Source organism: Fusarium poae, chromosome 2 (genome assembly GCF_019609905.1).
Source record: "Fusarium poae strain DAOMC 252244 chromosome 2, whole genome shotgun sequence".
Classification (NCBI taxonomy): domain Eukaryota; kingdom Fungi; phylum Ascomycota; class Sordariomycetes; order Hypocreales; family Nectriaceae; genus Fusarium; species Fusarium poae.
The window spans coordinates 6157505-6171728 of NC_058400.1; the positions used below are offsets into that span (position 1 = coordinate 6157505).

The 14224-nt window shown below is 46.8% G+C and overlaps 7 protein-coding genes across 7 annotated transcripts; 2 read left to right on the forward strand and 5 right to left on the reverse strand.

The window, feature by feature from the left end:
• Nucleotides 1-745: 745 nt before the first annotated feature.
• FPOAC1_006035 (uncharacterized protein) lies at nucleotides 746-2398 on the forward strand (the record flags this gene model as incomplete). The annotated part of the gene is made up of 1 exon (XM_044850536.1): nucleotides 746-2398. The coding sequence occupies one exon, from the start codon at nucleotides 746-748 to the stop codon at nucleotides 2396-2398; it is 1653 nt and encodes a 550-aa protein (XP_044709248.1).
• Nucleotides 2399-2603: 205 nt separating this feature from the next.
• Nucleotides 2604-2960, reverse strand: FPOAC1_006036 (uncharacterized protein; the record flags this gene model as incomplete). The annotated part of the gene is made up of 2 exons (XM_044850537.1): nucleotides 2604-2783; nucleotides 2832-2960. 2 exons carry the CDS (start codon nucleotides 2958-2960, stop codon nucleotides 2604-2606), a joined length of 309 nt encoding a protein of 102 aa, XP_044709249.1.
• Nucleotides 2961-3593: 633 nt separating this feature from the next.
• Nucleotides 3594-4712, reverse strand: FPOAC1_006037 (uncharacterized protein; the record flags this gene model as incomplete). Its single annotated transcript, XM_044850538.1, has 2 exons — nucleotides 3594-4168; nucleotides 4217-4712. 2 exons carry the CDS (start codon nucleotides 4710-4712, stop codon nucleotides 3594-3596), a joined length of 1071 nt encoding a protein of 356 aa, XP_044709250.1.
• Nucleotides 4713-5545: 833 nt separating this feature from the next.
• Nucleotides 5546-6871, reverse strand: FPOAC1_006038 (uncharacterized protein; the record flags this gene model as incomplete). Its single annotated transcript, XM_044850539.1, has 1 exon — nucleotides 5546-6871. The coding sequence occupies one exon, from the start codon at nucleotides 6869-6871 to the stop codon at nucleotides 5546-5548; it is 1326 nt and encodes a 441-aa protein (XP_044709251.1).
• A 1556-nt stretch (nucleotides 6872-8427) lies between these two features.
• Nucleotides 8428-8976, reverse strand: FPOAC1_006039 (uncharacterized protein; the record flags this gene model as incomplete). Its single annotated transcript, XM_044850540.1, has 1 exon — nucleotides 8428-8976. The coding sequence occupies one exon, from the start codon at nucleotides 8974-8976 to the stop codon at nucleotides 8428-8430; it is 549 nt and encodes a 182-aa protein (XP_044709252.1).
• A 1127-nt stretch (nucleotides 8977-10103) lies between these two features.
• Nucleotides 10104-11375, reverse strand: FPOAC1_006040 (uncharacterized protein; the record flags this gene model as incomplete). Its single annotated transcript, XM_044850541.1, has 1 exon — nucleotides 10104-11375. The coding sequence occupies one exon, from the start codon at nucleotides 11373-11375 to the stop codon at nucleotides 10104-10106; it is 1272 nt and encodes a 423-aa protein (XP_044709253.1).
• Nucleotides 11376-12063: 688 nt separating this feature from the next.
• On the forward strand, nucleotides 12064-13776 carry FPOAC1_006041 (uncharacterized protein; the record flags this gene model as incomplete). The annotated part of the gene is made up of 4 exons (XM_044850542.1): nucleotides 12064-12391; nucleotides 12445-12622; nucleotides 12677-13113; nucleotides 13163-13776. 4 exons carry the CDS (start codon nucleotides 12064-12066, stop codon nucleotides 13774-13776), a joined length of 1557 nt encoding a protein of 518 aa, XP_044709254.1.
• Nucleotides 13777-14224: the final 448 nt, after the last annotated feature.

Here is a 14224-nt window from a genome sequence, read left to right on the forward strand (position 1 = left end):
ATGGAACACACAGGATGAAGTAGGGGTAAATACCCGAGTTGACTGCAGGAGAATAAGAGTGGTAGAGAGATCTCAGTAGGAAGAATGGAGGTAACAATGAGTTGCAAGGGAGCTTGGGGGGGGGGGGGGGGGGGGGGGGGGGGGCGAAGGGAAGTGAGAGAGCAGATGCTGCGCAAATGGTTTGCAGAGCACGACGCGAAGAAATAACAAAAGTTGACGCGCGGTGGCACGTGAGATTCAATTTATGCTGATTCGATGAAATGTAAACAAAAAGTAGAGGGAAAAGATGAATCTTTATTGTTGACAGCCGTCTGGCACTGGCAGGCAGTTCTACAAATATCCATCCATCTGATGGACCTCTTTCAGTGGTGTTGGTTCGCTAATCTTTATTCACAGCGGAGAAACAGGGCTTCCATCCATTCTACGGGCTCCATGGCTGCGGGTCAACAGTTCCAATGGCCTGCAATACCCACTTACAAACAGTAGGTTGGACTCTTATTGTTCCGTGGTATTTATTGATCAATCCACCATCAGACAGTCCTTTCTTCCAACATTAAAAGTCGATCAAAATAAGTAATTGCATCAGTTCTTCAGAATCCAGGTCGCTATGAAATCAATACTCTCTCGACTACCCAGCATCATCTGCTTACTAATGACGTCACAGCTATAAGACTTTCTTACCCACTTTGAATAAACGATGATGCCATGAGCTTTCACAGTTTGATCCTCCAAAACCACACCCAAAATGAGTCTTGATCCGACCCAAAACAGACTCGAGTTCCTCCTGCGTCACGTAGACGATGAACCAACCATTGCCGACTACCGCTCCCTGGCAGAAGTTATCAAAGGAATTGCGCAGACTGCTGTGAACTTTGCTGTCATCGGGGAGGTTGATGGCGCCACCAAACTCCTCGAGACTCTTGTCAAGAGAGGCATCGATCCTTTTGACTATTGCGAGACATGCTACCCGTACCTGAAACCTTGTATGTATTTTGCTTGGGAGGCAACATCATCTTGGCCTTTATGGATCCCTTCAGGCCAACGAACCGAGGAAAAGCTCCTCGAGATGGAAGATAGAGGTCGCCAAGTTTGGCTCGAGAGGTTTAGTGAAGAATGGGACGTTACCGAGGAAACTGCCAGGAAAGCTCTTGACATGGCGTACAACGGCTTGCAAGCTGAACTTCCCGACTGGGATGGTACTCTTGCAGGGCAAGCCGTTGTGGCAGATAAGATGAGCCAAGAAGGAGAGTTCTCGTACTCTGCCAGTCCCAACGGCCCCATGTCTGTCAAGTACTCCAAGATAGCTATGTGGTGGCGTCAGGGAATATTTCCATATCCCTATGTCCAACTCTATCGCACTGCAGGATTGATGATCGCCCTCGACATATACACTCGACTGAACCAGGGCACCGAAGCTAGGGAGTTATTTGACAAGATATGTGGTCGGATTGAGGCCTACGAGATGATCGAACAACTTGTTTGTTCCCGGTTGGTGTGGAGCAAAGTCATAATCAGTCCTCATCTACCCATGCTTGAAATGCTCAACATCCATCCAGCCAAGGTCCGACCGGCTATCTCTCGCGCTGTTCAAATGGCCGAGAAACGCCTGGTAACCGGACCGAGACGTCGATACATGAACCAAGGATTGGAGAATCTGGTTCACACGATCAGCAAGAACACCTTCGAGAACTGCCCTTACGGTGATCTGGACGTTTATCGTCCATCAGATCTCCCTCGATCGAGACCTGAGAAACCTAGTGGCCTTTTAAGACCAGGATGCTCCGCCGCCGATATAGCCGCATTGGAGAAACGATTAGAAGTACCTCTCCCTGACGACTATAAAGAATTCCTAAGCGTAACGAATGGACTTGAAGCGATATGGAACGGCCAGAATGCCCTTCACTATTTGGCAAAAGCTGAAGATGTTGACTGGCATGACCTGGACTTTCTTGAAGGGAATGAGATACCTCTACTTCGCGATGCTGAACCGCAACCTCACGCTGGTAACATGCTGTCGTGGCCCACGCCAGAAACCCTGCGGTGTATATGTCTCTCGGGTGACCTTGACCAGCAAGAAGCAAATGGCCATCTGTTTATCATCGGCCCTGACATTGTTCAGCCAGCCAAGGATTACTTCTTCTCCACTTACCAAGAGCGAAATGAGTCTCAGCGCAGTGAACTCGACAATCTTGTCCAAGAGACGTATGGCAGCATGGATGTCTTTAAGGACTTGGAGTACGTACTAATGTGTTGGACACCTTGGGATCTCAGATTCTACCCCTCCAGAGGAGTTCGGGACTTTCTGGAACAAATGGCAGAGGCTTCTTTGCAAAAGAACCGGCACTGGCTGTATGTATTTGAGCCTAGATATCGACGGCTTGCAAAGGATGATGAGTGAAGTAGTAGAAGTAGGATTATTTATGGCGAGAATTCTATCCGGGGTAGACTCCCTAGTTCGTGTACTTCAGTCCCTTACTCTGGTTGTGCTCGACTAAAGGCTGTCCGAGTTTCGATATTGAAGTTCAATTGCTCACACCTCGCTATGGGTACAAGACAATATATTCGAATTCTTGATACTACCAAATCTCATAATATTTTTACATCTATTTCTTGTCTCCCATGACTGGTGCATCTCCTGTGTCGTGAATGGCGTTGGGCACAGCTCTCTCGACCGACTCTGGTAGTATCTCTTGGAGTTTCTGTGGTACTACAGATTCTTTACCACCACCCTTGGCATGAGACTTGTTGGTTGACTGTCCAGGGTTGTTTCCAGTTGGATGGATCTTGATAATTGTCAGTCATGTTTTTCGTCTTTATCGATGAGGACTCACAGAATCAGGAAGGGTTTCCTCAACACCCTTAGGAACGGACTCTTGCAGACCCTCAGGAACCTTGGATGGGCCGGTAGCGTGCGAGACGTTTTCACCCGTACCTCGTTCAACCTGTCTGTTGGATGACATTGTGGAGAATTGCTTTGGGATGATTGATGGCTGTACTCGAATGATACTGAGAATTGATCGGGAGGCGCGCATGTTCATAGTGATAAGAATGCAAAGAGTATTATTTTGGATGGAAAAGGATATTTTTTTATATTTCAAAAATAGGTAAAAGTCATCAACGTCATGAATGTTCTGGTGATTCATCTTTCTTGGGCCAAGATCATGTCGTCGCGTCATCCCTACCTCAACGTTCTGAGAGCACGTAATGGTCACGTCGTGTCAAGTAGGAATATTAATCCCAATTAATGAATTAGGAATGGATCATGCATACTAGATGGAAACGTTGTACAGAGAGCCACTGAGATGTGAGTACGTCACACCGTCGTCAATTTTATGTTGCAATTTTCATGCGTTTCATTATTCGATCTCTTCTTCGCCTAACATATGAGAGCATATTACTGCTCGACTAGTCCTCTTTGACAGTACTATTTTATCATATGCAGGAGGTGAATACGACATAGAGATATCTACCTCCCCCGTCCATGATTCGAATTGAGGAATTAGCTATAGGCACTCCAACTAGGCGTAAGCACATCAAGGAAGGCTTCTAGTATCCTATAAAACCGAGGCCATCCCAGTTTCGCCCGGACCGCCCTATGAAGACGGCTTAGAGGCATTCAAAATCACGTCAATTACCTTGTGATCATCATAAGTTGCAACTGTCCTCTCACACAGGGCCGCAACACGCTCCTTGCTCTGTAGACCATCAGGGCAAATGAGCCAGATAACGTTTGTCATAAAGGATCGTCGGTACTCAGTCATGACTTCAGGATCATTATGCCGATCGAACTTGGGACCACCAAGGCGGTGCAGCGTCTCAAGATAGTGATCCAAGATCTCCATTTCATGGGCTCTGCGATCTTCCACGCTCAGCATAGCCGTCATGTGGTAAACAACGTCATGGAAGCATGATCCAAAGTGAAAGGCAGACCAATCTAGGAACCCAATGCGATCGTCGGCAGTAAAGTAGATGTTGCCGATATGAGTATCTCCATGAAGCAGAGTTCGGAACCGAGGGTTGCGCTCAGCGTAGTAGCGGTCCAAAGCCTCGTTGCATCGAGTGCCATCCATGAGATACTCTGGCAACTGAGGGCGACCGGGACGTCTGACAACTTCATCCCATGATCTGCACATAAAAGTCATGGCAGGGTCATAGTTGTTCCAGATCCCTATTGTTTCTTAGACATCGATACTCAAGCGAAAGTTTGGGTGCTTACAAGGGTGATCCTCCTGACTCTGCCCCCAATACTGTGCATGGAGTCCGGCCAATTGTTCCACACCGCTCTTGACGTTTTCGACAGGATAAGCAGCAACTTCGGCGGGAAAGGTGCATCCTTCGCTGACGAGATCGTTCATGATAGCAATCCCTTGCTTTTCGCTTGTTCCACTCCACCAGCCTTTTGGGAAGATCATGTTGTTGATGCTGGGTGCCACCTTTGAAAAGAACTCTGCCTCACGCTGCGCCAAACTGACTGTCCATGGTTGAGCTTCTATCATGCTGGGATCGAATACACCCTTAACGCAGATATTTGTCGGTCTCTCTTCCCTGTTCCCATCTTCGTAAGCTATGGTGTGAAAGAGCTTGCTGGCTGTACCCCAAATATTGCGCGTATTCTCAGCAGACTGGACCTTGTGGCCGAGTTTGGCACTGAACCACTCAGTTGTCAAATCCGCTGGAAGTGCTGGAAGAGTTTCGCTTTGTTTGTCAGCCATTGTTAGAAATTGAGATGGAGGAACGTTCTTCAGTTTTCTTATTTGCGTACGCATGGGGTCAGCAAGGGATTCTTATACTCGTGAACGCTTGAGAATCTCTTTCACTTGTCCATTCTTCTGTCCAACTACTCGCAGCTTTGCTTACAAGCGAATAAAAATCATTGGCTGAATCATCAATACCGTAATTTCCTAGGAATAGGTACGATTTATCCGTATGGCCAGCCAAGGAGAGGGGTCAGCCTTAATTACGTATATGCATCCGATTCTCACCAGACTAACTCTTCTGTAACGGGGAATGAGTGGTTCTACTCCGTAGCGGGTAGCAGAAAATATCTCCTCGCTTTAGAATACAAAAATAAATGACCAAAAACCATGCTTAAACCGCATAAGGTGACCTACTAATTTCGTCCCTTATGCCTAAACGGCCAACTCTGAGCACGATTTTCTTGTCATCTTACCAATCAAAAATTTGGCCCTTGACAAGGGTAGTGTTTTGACACTACATTGGAAGTGGAGCGAAAGATAAGACCAGTGATGAATAGGAACACGTATCCCGTAAGCACATGGTTTTGTTTGATAAAGAGGAACAATGAATTCGTAGTGATACTGTGCCACAGTTGTATCAGTAAGCATCCGACATAAGGCTTAGTATATCATAGGGCCTGTTGCAAAGTGGAATAAGCAACTTGAAATTGTCACTACAACTAAACGTCTCGAAAAGATAAGACAAGAGGCCAGATGAAGATGCAGAAATCTATTAGCAGACAAAGTCTAATGCCCGAGGTATCTAAAACAATTTTAAACTCCAATCTATGCCAAGTCCAACAAAGTCCTCAATGATCTTCAACATCCTCATCCCTTCCTGGATACATGATATCCTGAGCAATGAAAGCCCTTATATGGCTTACAAACACAAAGATGAAAATGCATAGTATAAGAATGGTCATGCCAGTTGCTACCCAGCCTATAGCACTGCTGTCCAGAGCCTTCCCGATAGAGATGGTAGCTAGAGTGAAGCCTGTGTTGGGGAAAACCATCGCGTAAAATCCGAGATGGAAATACTTTGGTGGAGATTGAATAACAGCAACGGCAGCAATAGCAAACCACCACAAGCTCAGGGCCCATAGAAAGATGGCACTCATGATAGCAATCAACTTAACAATGGCTACAGTAACAGCCCCATTACCATCAACGATATCCCAGCTCTCAGGCATACCATTAGCCATGCCAATAACTGCAAGAGCAGTAAAGGCAGGTGGACCTACGCACATGAAGAGTCCAGGCCTATGCTCCCTGTTAGGAAGTCCTGCCTGCATAAGACGTCCAATCATATGTGCGTACATCATAACAGCAACACTGAGCCCGAGGCCTTGACATGTAAGTCCTGCGCCAATGATGGTCAAGGCGTCAAGATTCGGTTGGGTTTCGGCAATGACAGATGCAATTGTACCAGACAGCATGATGGGAAAAACAGGGAGCAACCAAACAGGCATCATTGTGCTGAGTGAGAAGCTGTGGGCTGCAAAGACGTAGCTATATTGGCCTATAGCTAGGATAAGAGCCACAACCAGGTATCCCCAGAACGATGCTTGGACAGCCCAGACAAGGTTGGCGTTGTCTTTCGCTATAGCATAACGGTCGGTACTGGTGATAAGTGTGGCTATAGATAGAAGACAGGTAGGCACAAAGAAGCCTTCTCGAGGATGAGTTATAGACTTGACAAATGTGCCTTGATGTAACAGGAACCGCGAGGCCATTGCGATGCTGACTGTGGTGAAGATTATGAGGTTGATAATGTATACGACAAGACCGATAGTCCGCAGACCAGTGAATTGGTGCGGCTGAGCGTATAGAAGAAGCGATAAACCCCCAGTTGACATGGGCAGCGTATACGAGGCCCATGTGAAGTGTTTTAAGCGTTGGCGTAACTTGAGCTTCGGTCGATTGGGATCGTAGATGTCACATATAGCATGAGAGTCATGTTGCTTTCGTATGCTTGGTGAAGGTGTCGATGTGCCAGACTCGACATCTGTTGTTGGATCTTGGTCGTTGGGATCGAGAAAGGATGTTCGGTTGCTGATTAGGTTGTTGAGGTTGTAGCTATCACGATCCATGATGGGATCCGCTGGCGTTGCGCCTCGACAAGAGGGGTGTTCCATTTTGATATCACAGAAGGATAGTTTCGGGTGAGAGAAGACGGTTTACAAATAGACAAGGAAGGGTGGTCTCGTAGTGACTGGCTCAAGCAGACAAAGAAATAAGAAACAATGATGGTGAAGTTATCTCAGGAGGATGCCATCGAGCAAGGAAGGGCTTGGCAATAAATATGGCTCGGAGTAGAGGAAAAGATAAGAATCTCACTGCCTCCTTACCTTTACAATCGTAATTACACAAGCATATCTCTAACGGGCGCAGTGACTCGATCTTCATTTTGTCTTGGCTGACACGCAAGCTCAACTGGTGACGGGTAAGTGATGAGATGCGCCGGCAGTCCCCTAACCGGGATGAAGATACAGGGGTTTCTTTGGGTATCTGGGCATTTACCACCAGCGAGGTTCTTTTGCAAGATGAAACCCTGTGCACGATCCCGGCATTCACTTCAGATGGTAGAGATAGCTCGGGACGCCCCTTGGCGATCGCCTTGAAGATCAACGGTGAGCCAATAAGCCAACCCTGTCATAGCTCCGCTGCACTTTACTTGACTCGCGTTTCGAGGCTTGGGCTCGTCGTGTCAGTGGAGACAGCCAATGAGAACATGAGGGTATCATTGGATATGAGCCTCATTTTAACTAGGGATAGATTGCGGCTATGCCTCGATTTATTCGTGTCAAGACACCATTCATACCTCGATGGAAGATCCCTCTCAAACACGACTAGTGTCTGGTGGCGGTGCCAAGGGTTATGACCAGTTACAATTTAGCGATGCGCAACCTTTCAGGTGTTTATCTCGGATGCGAAATGAAACATTCTTGCGCTGATCCTATCTAGAACATTCATCCATCAAGATTTGTTTGATGTAGAGTATGTAACGAGTGTACGTAGTCAATATGATGCGTTGTTCACCCTCAGCCTCGACAGTGGATCTCATACTTTTCTCGCGGTTGGACGATTTGATTGCTTTTTCCATTGACACGAAACACTGCCCGTTTGAGGACGACGGGAAAGTCCGGAGAAACTCTTATCAGTGCGTGGAAGGTAAAGAATAAGCATATTTTCAGAGTTTTTAGACGTGTGGGTTTCAAGAGGTCCACTGCTAGTTGTTATTTTTGACAACAAACAAAAGTGTTTCTTATCAAGAAAGCATTGATACCACTCTATGTGAGTCATTGGCGCAAAAAGCAGATACAATGATGCTCGTCGCCATTGCACAAGGGTAGCTTTGCATCATGAAACTACCAAAACGTTCGGTTGTTTTTGTAGTGACGTGATTTCTGACCAAGACCGTATTTTTAGTGTGTACGGGAATCTTGCGGAACAATCTCAACCAAGGCAATTAATTAATTACATGAACAATTGCCGATCAAATACAAGATCAATCTCTGCCGCCTGCCAAGATGGCGGCTCAACACGACACACGAGTCATGACAACAAGTTTTATTATTCCCGGCAATAAACCTTGACAACCAATCAATATTCACATGATAGTTAAATGAAAAGGACTTCCCGAATATTCCGAACATATTTAAGTTTCGGTCACCACCGTGCCAAGAGCCAATCATCCAGTTTCGAAGAAATCAACGTCCTGTTTCAACTTGCCGCTATCACCATTGACACCATTTGTTCCTCGGCTTGCCTGAAGTTCCTGCGCTTTGGCCGCCATCCGCTTGACAGCGTCGCCATCCGCGAACTCTATGACCTTGTCGATCTTTCTGCCATCTTCATTGAAGTAGAAAGTCCAAGAAAATTCCACCGCAATGACATCGCTATCCTTGTATTTGAAGTCCGACTTGCTAGTGACTGCTGCCCTTTTGGCCTCGGCATCAATGATCAAGTGTTTAGAGACAGTATTGTAGACTCCCCCAACAGAAAGATCGTTGGCGTAAAGCGTCTCGTACTGATCGTTGGATATGAGAGCGGTTTCAGGAAGACCCAGAGCTTTGCAGAGTGAGACGGGAAGTAGTTGACGAGTGCATTCTGGAGTGAGGTCGCGATTGATGATGGAGGTATCATTTTGCTCCCTTCCATCTTCATAAGCTAATAGGAAACTCTTGACTGTTTCTTCAATGTTTTTTCTGATATCGACATTCGCTTCATTGGTAGACATGGCTGTTTCTAATTTGTTACGCGGATATAGATCTTGGAATGAATTCTGTCACGGTTTTGAAGCGTCCTATCTTGTGAGGGGAAAATGTGTCTGTTTTATACTCAAGAGAGGTTTGTCGCTCACATAAGCACATATTGGTGGTCAGCGAATGTGAGATTCTTCTGAGCCAAGCATACTCCAGACTCCGGGCCGTCCGGGTCCTTAGTTGCAATACAACAAGGAAAACAAATCAGCAAGAAATATATATCGTCCATGGCTTCCGTTTAGAAACCCCCATATCGAGTAGGAAGATTACATCTCATGGGAAAACTGACAAGGTTGATGAGGACTAGTTGTTAGGGCAAGATATGGCGGCTTCTCTACAATCCCCACCCGAAACGCGGCCCGTGGTAGAAGTAAGATTGGATGGACGCCAGCGGAACGTCTAAAGTGATAAAAATGGGGGTATAATGGCCCTGTAGTTAAGTGCAATAGAGGTTCCATGGGTGGAGCCTCTGAGCACCGGCTAAGTGTCCAAGAAGAAGGCATCTTCTGTACCGCTTTATTAATTTGCTAGAGTTCTCTTTCTTAATTTAGTCAAGTTCTCCGAATACCTGAAGAGTCCTTCATGCCATCATTTTAGCTTTCTGGTTTGGCTCTTAGACTCTGTTACTTTTCACTCTATATGTTGATTTTACTTCGGATGTTTACACTACCCTGTAATGGCAACGGCAAGACAATGAGGTCAAACCCAGGACATGGTTATATATCTACTTTATTCTGAGATATTTCTCGACAATAACAGCATTGGGAATACAAAAATGTAATTACTAAATTTGGAAATTCCTTGGTGAAGCAAGGCGGAGTATCCCGACTGATGAACCTGGATTGTGAGAGCGGCAGCGAACCTGAGACATAGGGGACAATAAATAAAAAAACAATAAAAAAGGAGCCATCATATATACTGGTATTAACATGTTGATGTATATGAATATTTAGCCTGATCTAAGCTTTTACAGTGTTTGCCCCACGTTTGACCCGTGTAAAACTCATAGTCCAATGTCTTTGTCAATTTCTAGACTTTCGTTGGGATCCTTTCATTACTTTAATTCCAAGTTTGTCTCGAAGCCAAGATCTCAGATTGTAGCTCACCAGCGAGGGATCTTCTCTGAAAACTCTGGCTTGAACCTTTTCATGTAGGTCGTGTCATCTCGTTTCTTCAATCCGCAGTCCAGGTATTGTTGATGAAGCTTGGCCAGCCTTTCCCTGTCCAACTCAACACCAAGACCAGGAGCTGAAGGTACCATCACGCCTCCATCCTTCCATTTCAAGGCTCCCTCAATAACAACATCTTCATCACGGCGCTTCCATGGCCAGTGAGTGTCGCAGGCGTAGTCGAGATTGGGAGTTGCTGAGGCGAGATGGGTCATCGCAGCAAGCGAAATACCCAAGTGACTGTTGGAATGCATGGAAAGTCGCAAGCCCCAAGTAGCACAGATAGATGCTAGAGTCTGGGACTTGCGAAGGCCACCCCAGAAGTGATGATCTGACAGGATGACTTGTACTGCGTTCTGTAGGATTGAAGGAGGGAGATGGTCGAAGGCAACGACTGCCATGTTTGTAGCCAGAGGCATAGATGCTTCTTTGGCTACAGCGGCCATGCCCTCAATTTCTCCAGCAGGATCCTCCAAGTATTCCACGATTCCTTCGAGTTCTTTGGCAACCCACTTCGAAGTCTCAACGGTCCATGCAGCGTTCGGATCAAGCCTCAGCGGCAAGTCAGGAAACGCCTCATGTAGAGCCTTGATCGCTGCGACCTCATCGGCTGGAGGGAAAACACCGCCTTTAAGCTTGATGGCTCTGAAGCCGTACTCGTCTATGATCTTCTTGGCCTGCTTCACCACCCCTTCTGGGTCCAGCGCAGCTCCATATTCATCATCTTCGTCACCAGGATGACCTGCCCACTTGTAGAAAAGATATGCAGAGTACTGAACAGAGTCTCGGACACGGCCTCCAAGTAAGTCGCTGACAGATATGCCCGCCAGCTTGCCCTGTAAGTCGAGACAGGCAACCTCAAAAGGCGAAAAAACTTTGTCAGCGACGGAAGCTGTTACGACCATGCCGCCCATACCATCACCTCCAGTATTGGTATCATTGCGAAGGGACTCAACACATCTTTGATAGACAATGTTTGTGCTGTATACAGAGAGACCCTTTATCTTATCGGCAGCTTTTTGCAATCGATCCAGATGGGCAGAGTCTCCGTAAGATTCTCCAAGACCGTATGAGTCTTCTGTGATGACTTCGATAATACTTCTTAGTGCAAAGGGCTCATGGACTCCCACACTATTCAGCAGTGGCATGTCATGGAACGCCACGGGAGTGATAACAATATCCTTGATGATGCTGCGTTGATTCATGATTGCGGTGTCTTTGCAACGTGGAGTTGAACGATCTGTTAACCATGTTGGGAATGTTTGAGTGGTGGACTATTTATCCCGAACTTGACAACATCAGACGAGGTTTACTGACCAACCTCCACGTTGAGTGCGGGGTAGCTCCTGGTTCATCCCGTGTAACCATCATGGGTATCATGCGTGATTACTGCTGTGTAGTATTACATGGACTTGTTTCCGAACCATCTGCACAGAGAGTCAACAGGAAAAGGTAACCTCGGACATGTATCCTTGAGGTTATCAAAAGTGGCTGGCCTTGTATGGCTCGGATGCATGACGGATAACTGCCTGATTGGATGCTTATCCGCACATGCCTACCCCCATTGATCGGCAATTGATGTAGGCAAGGATAACCTTTCGAGTATCGTTTTCCGTGCAATGAGACCTCTAACCTTATACCCCGCACTTCATAGCAGTCTAGCTCCTACGCCAAGTCTGGGGTTGAGCCTGTTGGTCTGGGGAATGACGGCAAGATGGGGGTAGCCATTTTGAGCTAATCTGGTCAGTGGCCTTTTCTCGTACCGCTTTTCCAGATCGGAAGAGCAAGTATAATACCCAGCCTTGTCTTGTGTCTTCAAGCTCTTACCTCTCGTCATCACCATCCTTCTCGTTTGAGCTTGTCCTGCAGTCATCATCACAAGTTCTTGCTACCATGGCTCAACGAAGTTCCATCTCCAAGAGCGACATCGAGGTCGCCGACCAGAAGCCGTCTCACCTTGAGAACAGTACCGAAGCCATTGAAATCGGCGGTTTCCGCGTCTTTGGTTTGGACCCCGACGATGCCGACTTCTACAACAGTTACACGGAGGAGCAGCGAAAGAAGGTCTTCCGAAAGGTTGATTTTCGACTTGTTCCAATGCTTGCGCTGCTCTACCTGATTTGTCATATCGATCGTGCCAATATTGGCAACGCCAAGATCGAGGGCATGGTTGAGGACTTGGGCATGACTGGTGTCCAATACAACACCATCTTGTCAATCTGTATGTTTTATCTGAGACGCCGATTAAATGACTTATTACTAACTTATGAGCAGTCTTTGTGCCCTACGTCCTTCTCGAAGTCCCCAGTAACATTCTGCTCAAGAAGTTCAAGCGACCCTCCGTATACCTCGGTAGTCTCTGTGTCTGCTGGGGTATTGTCATGACCTGCACCGGACTTGTACAGAACTTTGGCGGTCTCATGGCTACACGAGTCCTTCTTGGTGTCTTTGAGTGAGTCAGAAAGGATGATATAATTTACGAATCAGAGTACTAACATGGGAACAGGGCTGGCTTCTTCCCTGGTGCCATCTATCTCTGCAGTTACTGGTATATGCCTAAAGATCTGTCCACCAGAATCTCATACTTTTACTGTGCCAGTGCTTTGTCAGGCGCCTTCTCCGGTCTGCTTGCTGCCGGTATCGCTGAGATGGACGGTGTTGCCGGTCTTGAGGGTTGGCGGTGGATCTTCCTCCTGGAGGGCATGGTTACAGTCGTTCTCGGTGTTGCATGCTTCTTTTTCCTTATCGACACTCCTGCCCTTTCTTCACGATGGCTCTCGCCAGAAGAGATCAAGTTCCTTGAACTCTCCATGTTCATCAAGCAGGGTGGAGGTTTCCAAGAGGAGACAACAGTCCGATGGAAGGATATCAGAATGGTTCTCACCAACTGGCGTGTATATGTCCAGGCATACTTTCTCCTATGCCAGTCTGCGCTCTCTTACGGTATGTACCCCAGACATTTGCGGCATGATTGGTGGCTAATTCACTCCAGGTACCAAGTTCACCCTTCCTTCCATTACCAAGGCCATGGGATTCAGCAACACAAATGCTCAGCTCACTTCTGCCCCTCCATACGTGGCTGCCGCAATTTCTGCTATTTGCTTCGCCAAGGTTTCTGATCGCTTCTTCTGGCGTATGCCGTTCGTTGCTATCCCTATGATCATCGTCACGATTGCCTACTCAGTCATCATCTCCCTGAAGGGTGAACTTGAGTCCAAGAAGGGCGTTGCTTACTTTGCCGTCGTGCTCGCCGTTGTTGGTATTTACCCAATTCAAGCCGCGGCAGCCTCATGGAATGCCAACAACATTGCCCCTTCATCTCGACGTGCTATTGGTATCGCGTTAATGAACTGTGTCGGAAACGTTGGCGGTATCGTTGGTAGTTTCATGTACCTCGAGAAGGAGAAGCCAAAGTACTACACCGGTTTCGGTCTCAGTTTGGCATTTGGAGCCACTGGTCTCATGGTTGCTCTTCTCCTGGAGTGGAGTTACAAGATTGCCAATGCTCGCAAAGCCAAGATCGCAGAGGAGGCCAAGACCAAGTACACTGAAGAGGAGCTCTTTGAGATGGGTGACAGGTCTCCTCTGTTTAAGCACGTCCTGTAATCGAACATTGGAGAATTGTTAGGAGACGCGGGGTCTTTGTTTAGCGGAGCCATAATGTTGATGGTGCTGTTTATGTCGGGATTCATGCATTTAGTTAATCACGAAGTTATGAACAAATTACTATTATTTGGTGCTTTTCGAGGCGTAAATCCCGAAGTATACATTAAAAATTAACACAATATGAAACACTGATGAACAAATTACAGGAAGTTGATACCCATGATACGCTGGCACACATTGTCAACTGTAGCCTCAGAGAGATTTAGCCTATGTGATGAGTTCCCGGCACACTGTAGCTCACTCGATAGAGTGTAGGAGGGATCTTGGCTTTGTTAATAAGACGATATATTGAGCTCTTGTCCTGTAACACATGCTGTAACATCTTGTCCATTCACCTACACATTGAATGCCCGTCACCGACCTGGTCACGTAATCACTCGACCTGAAG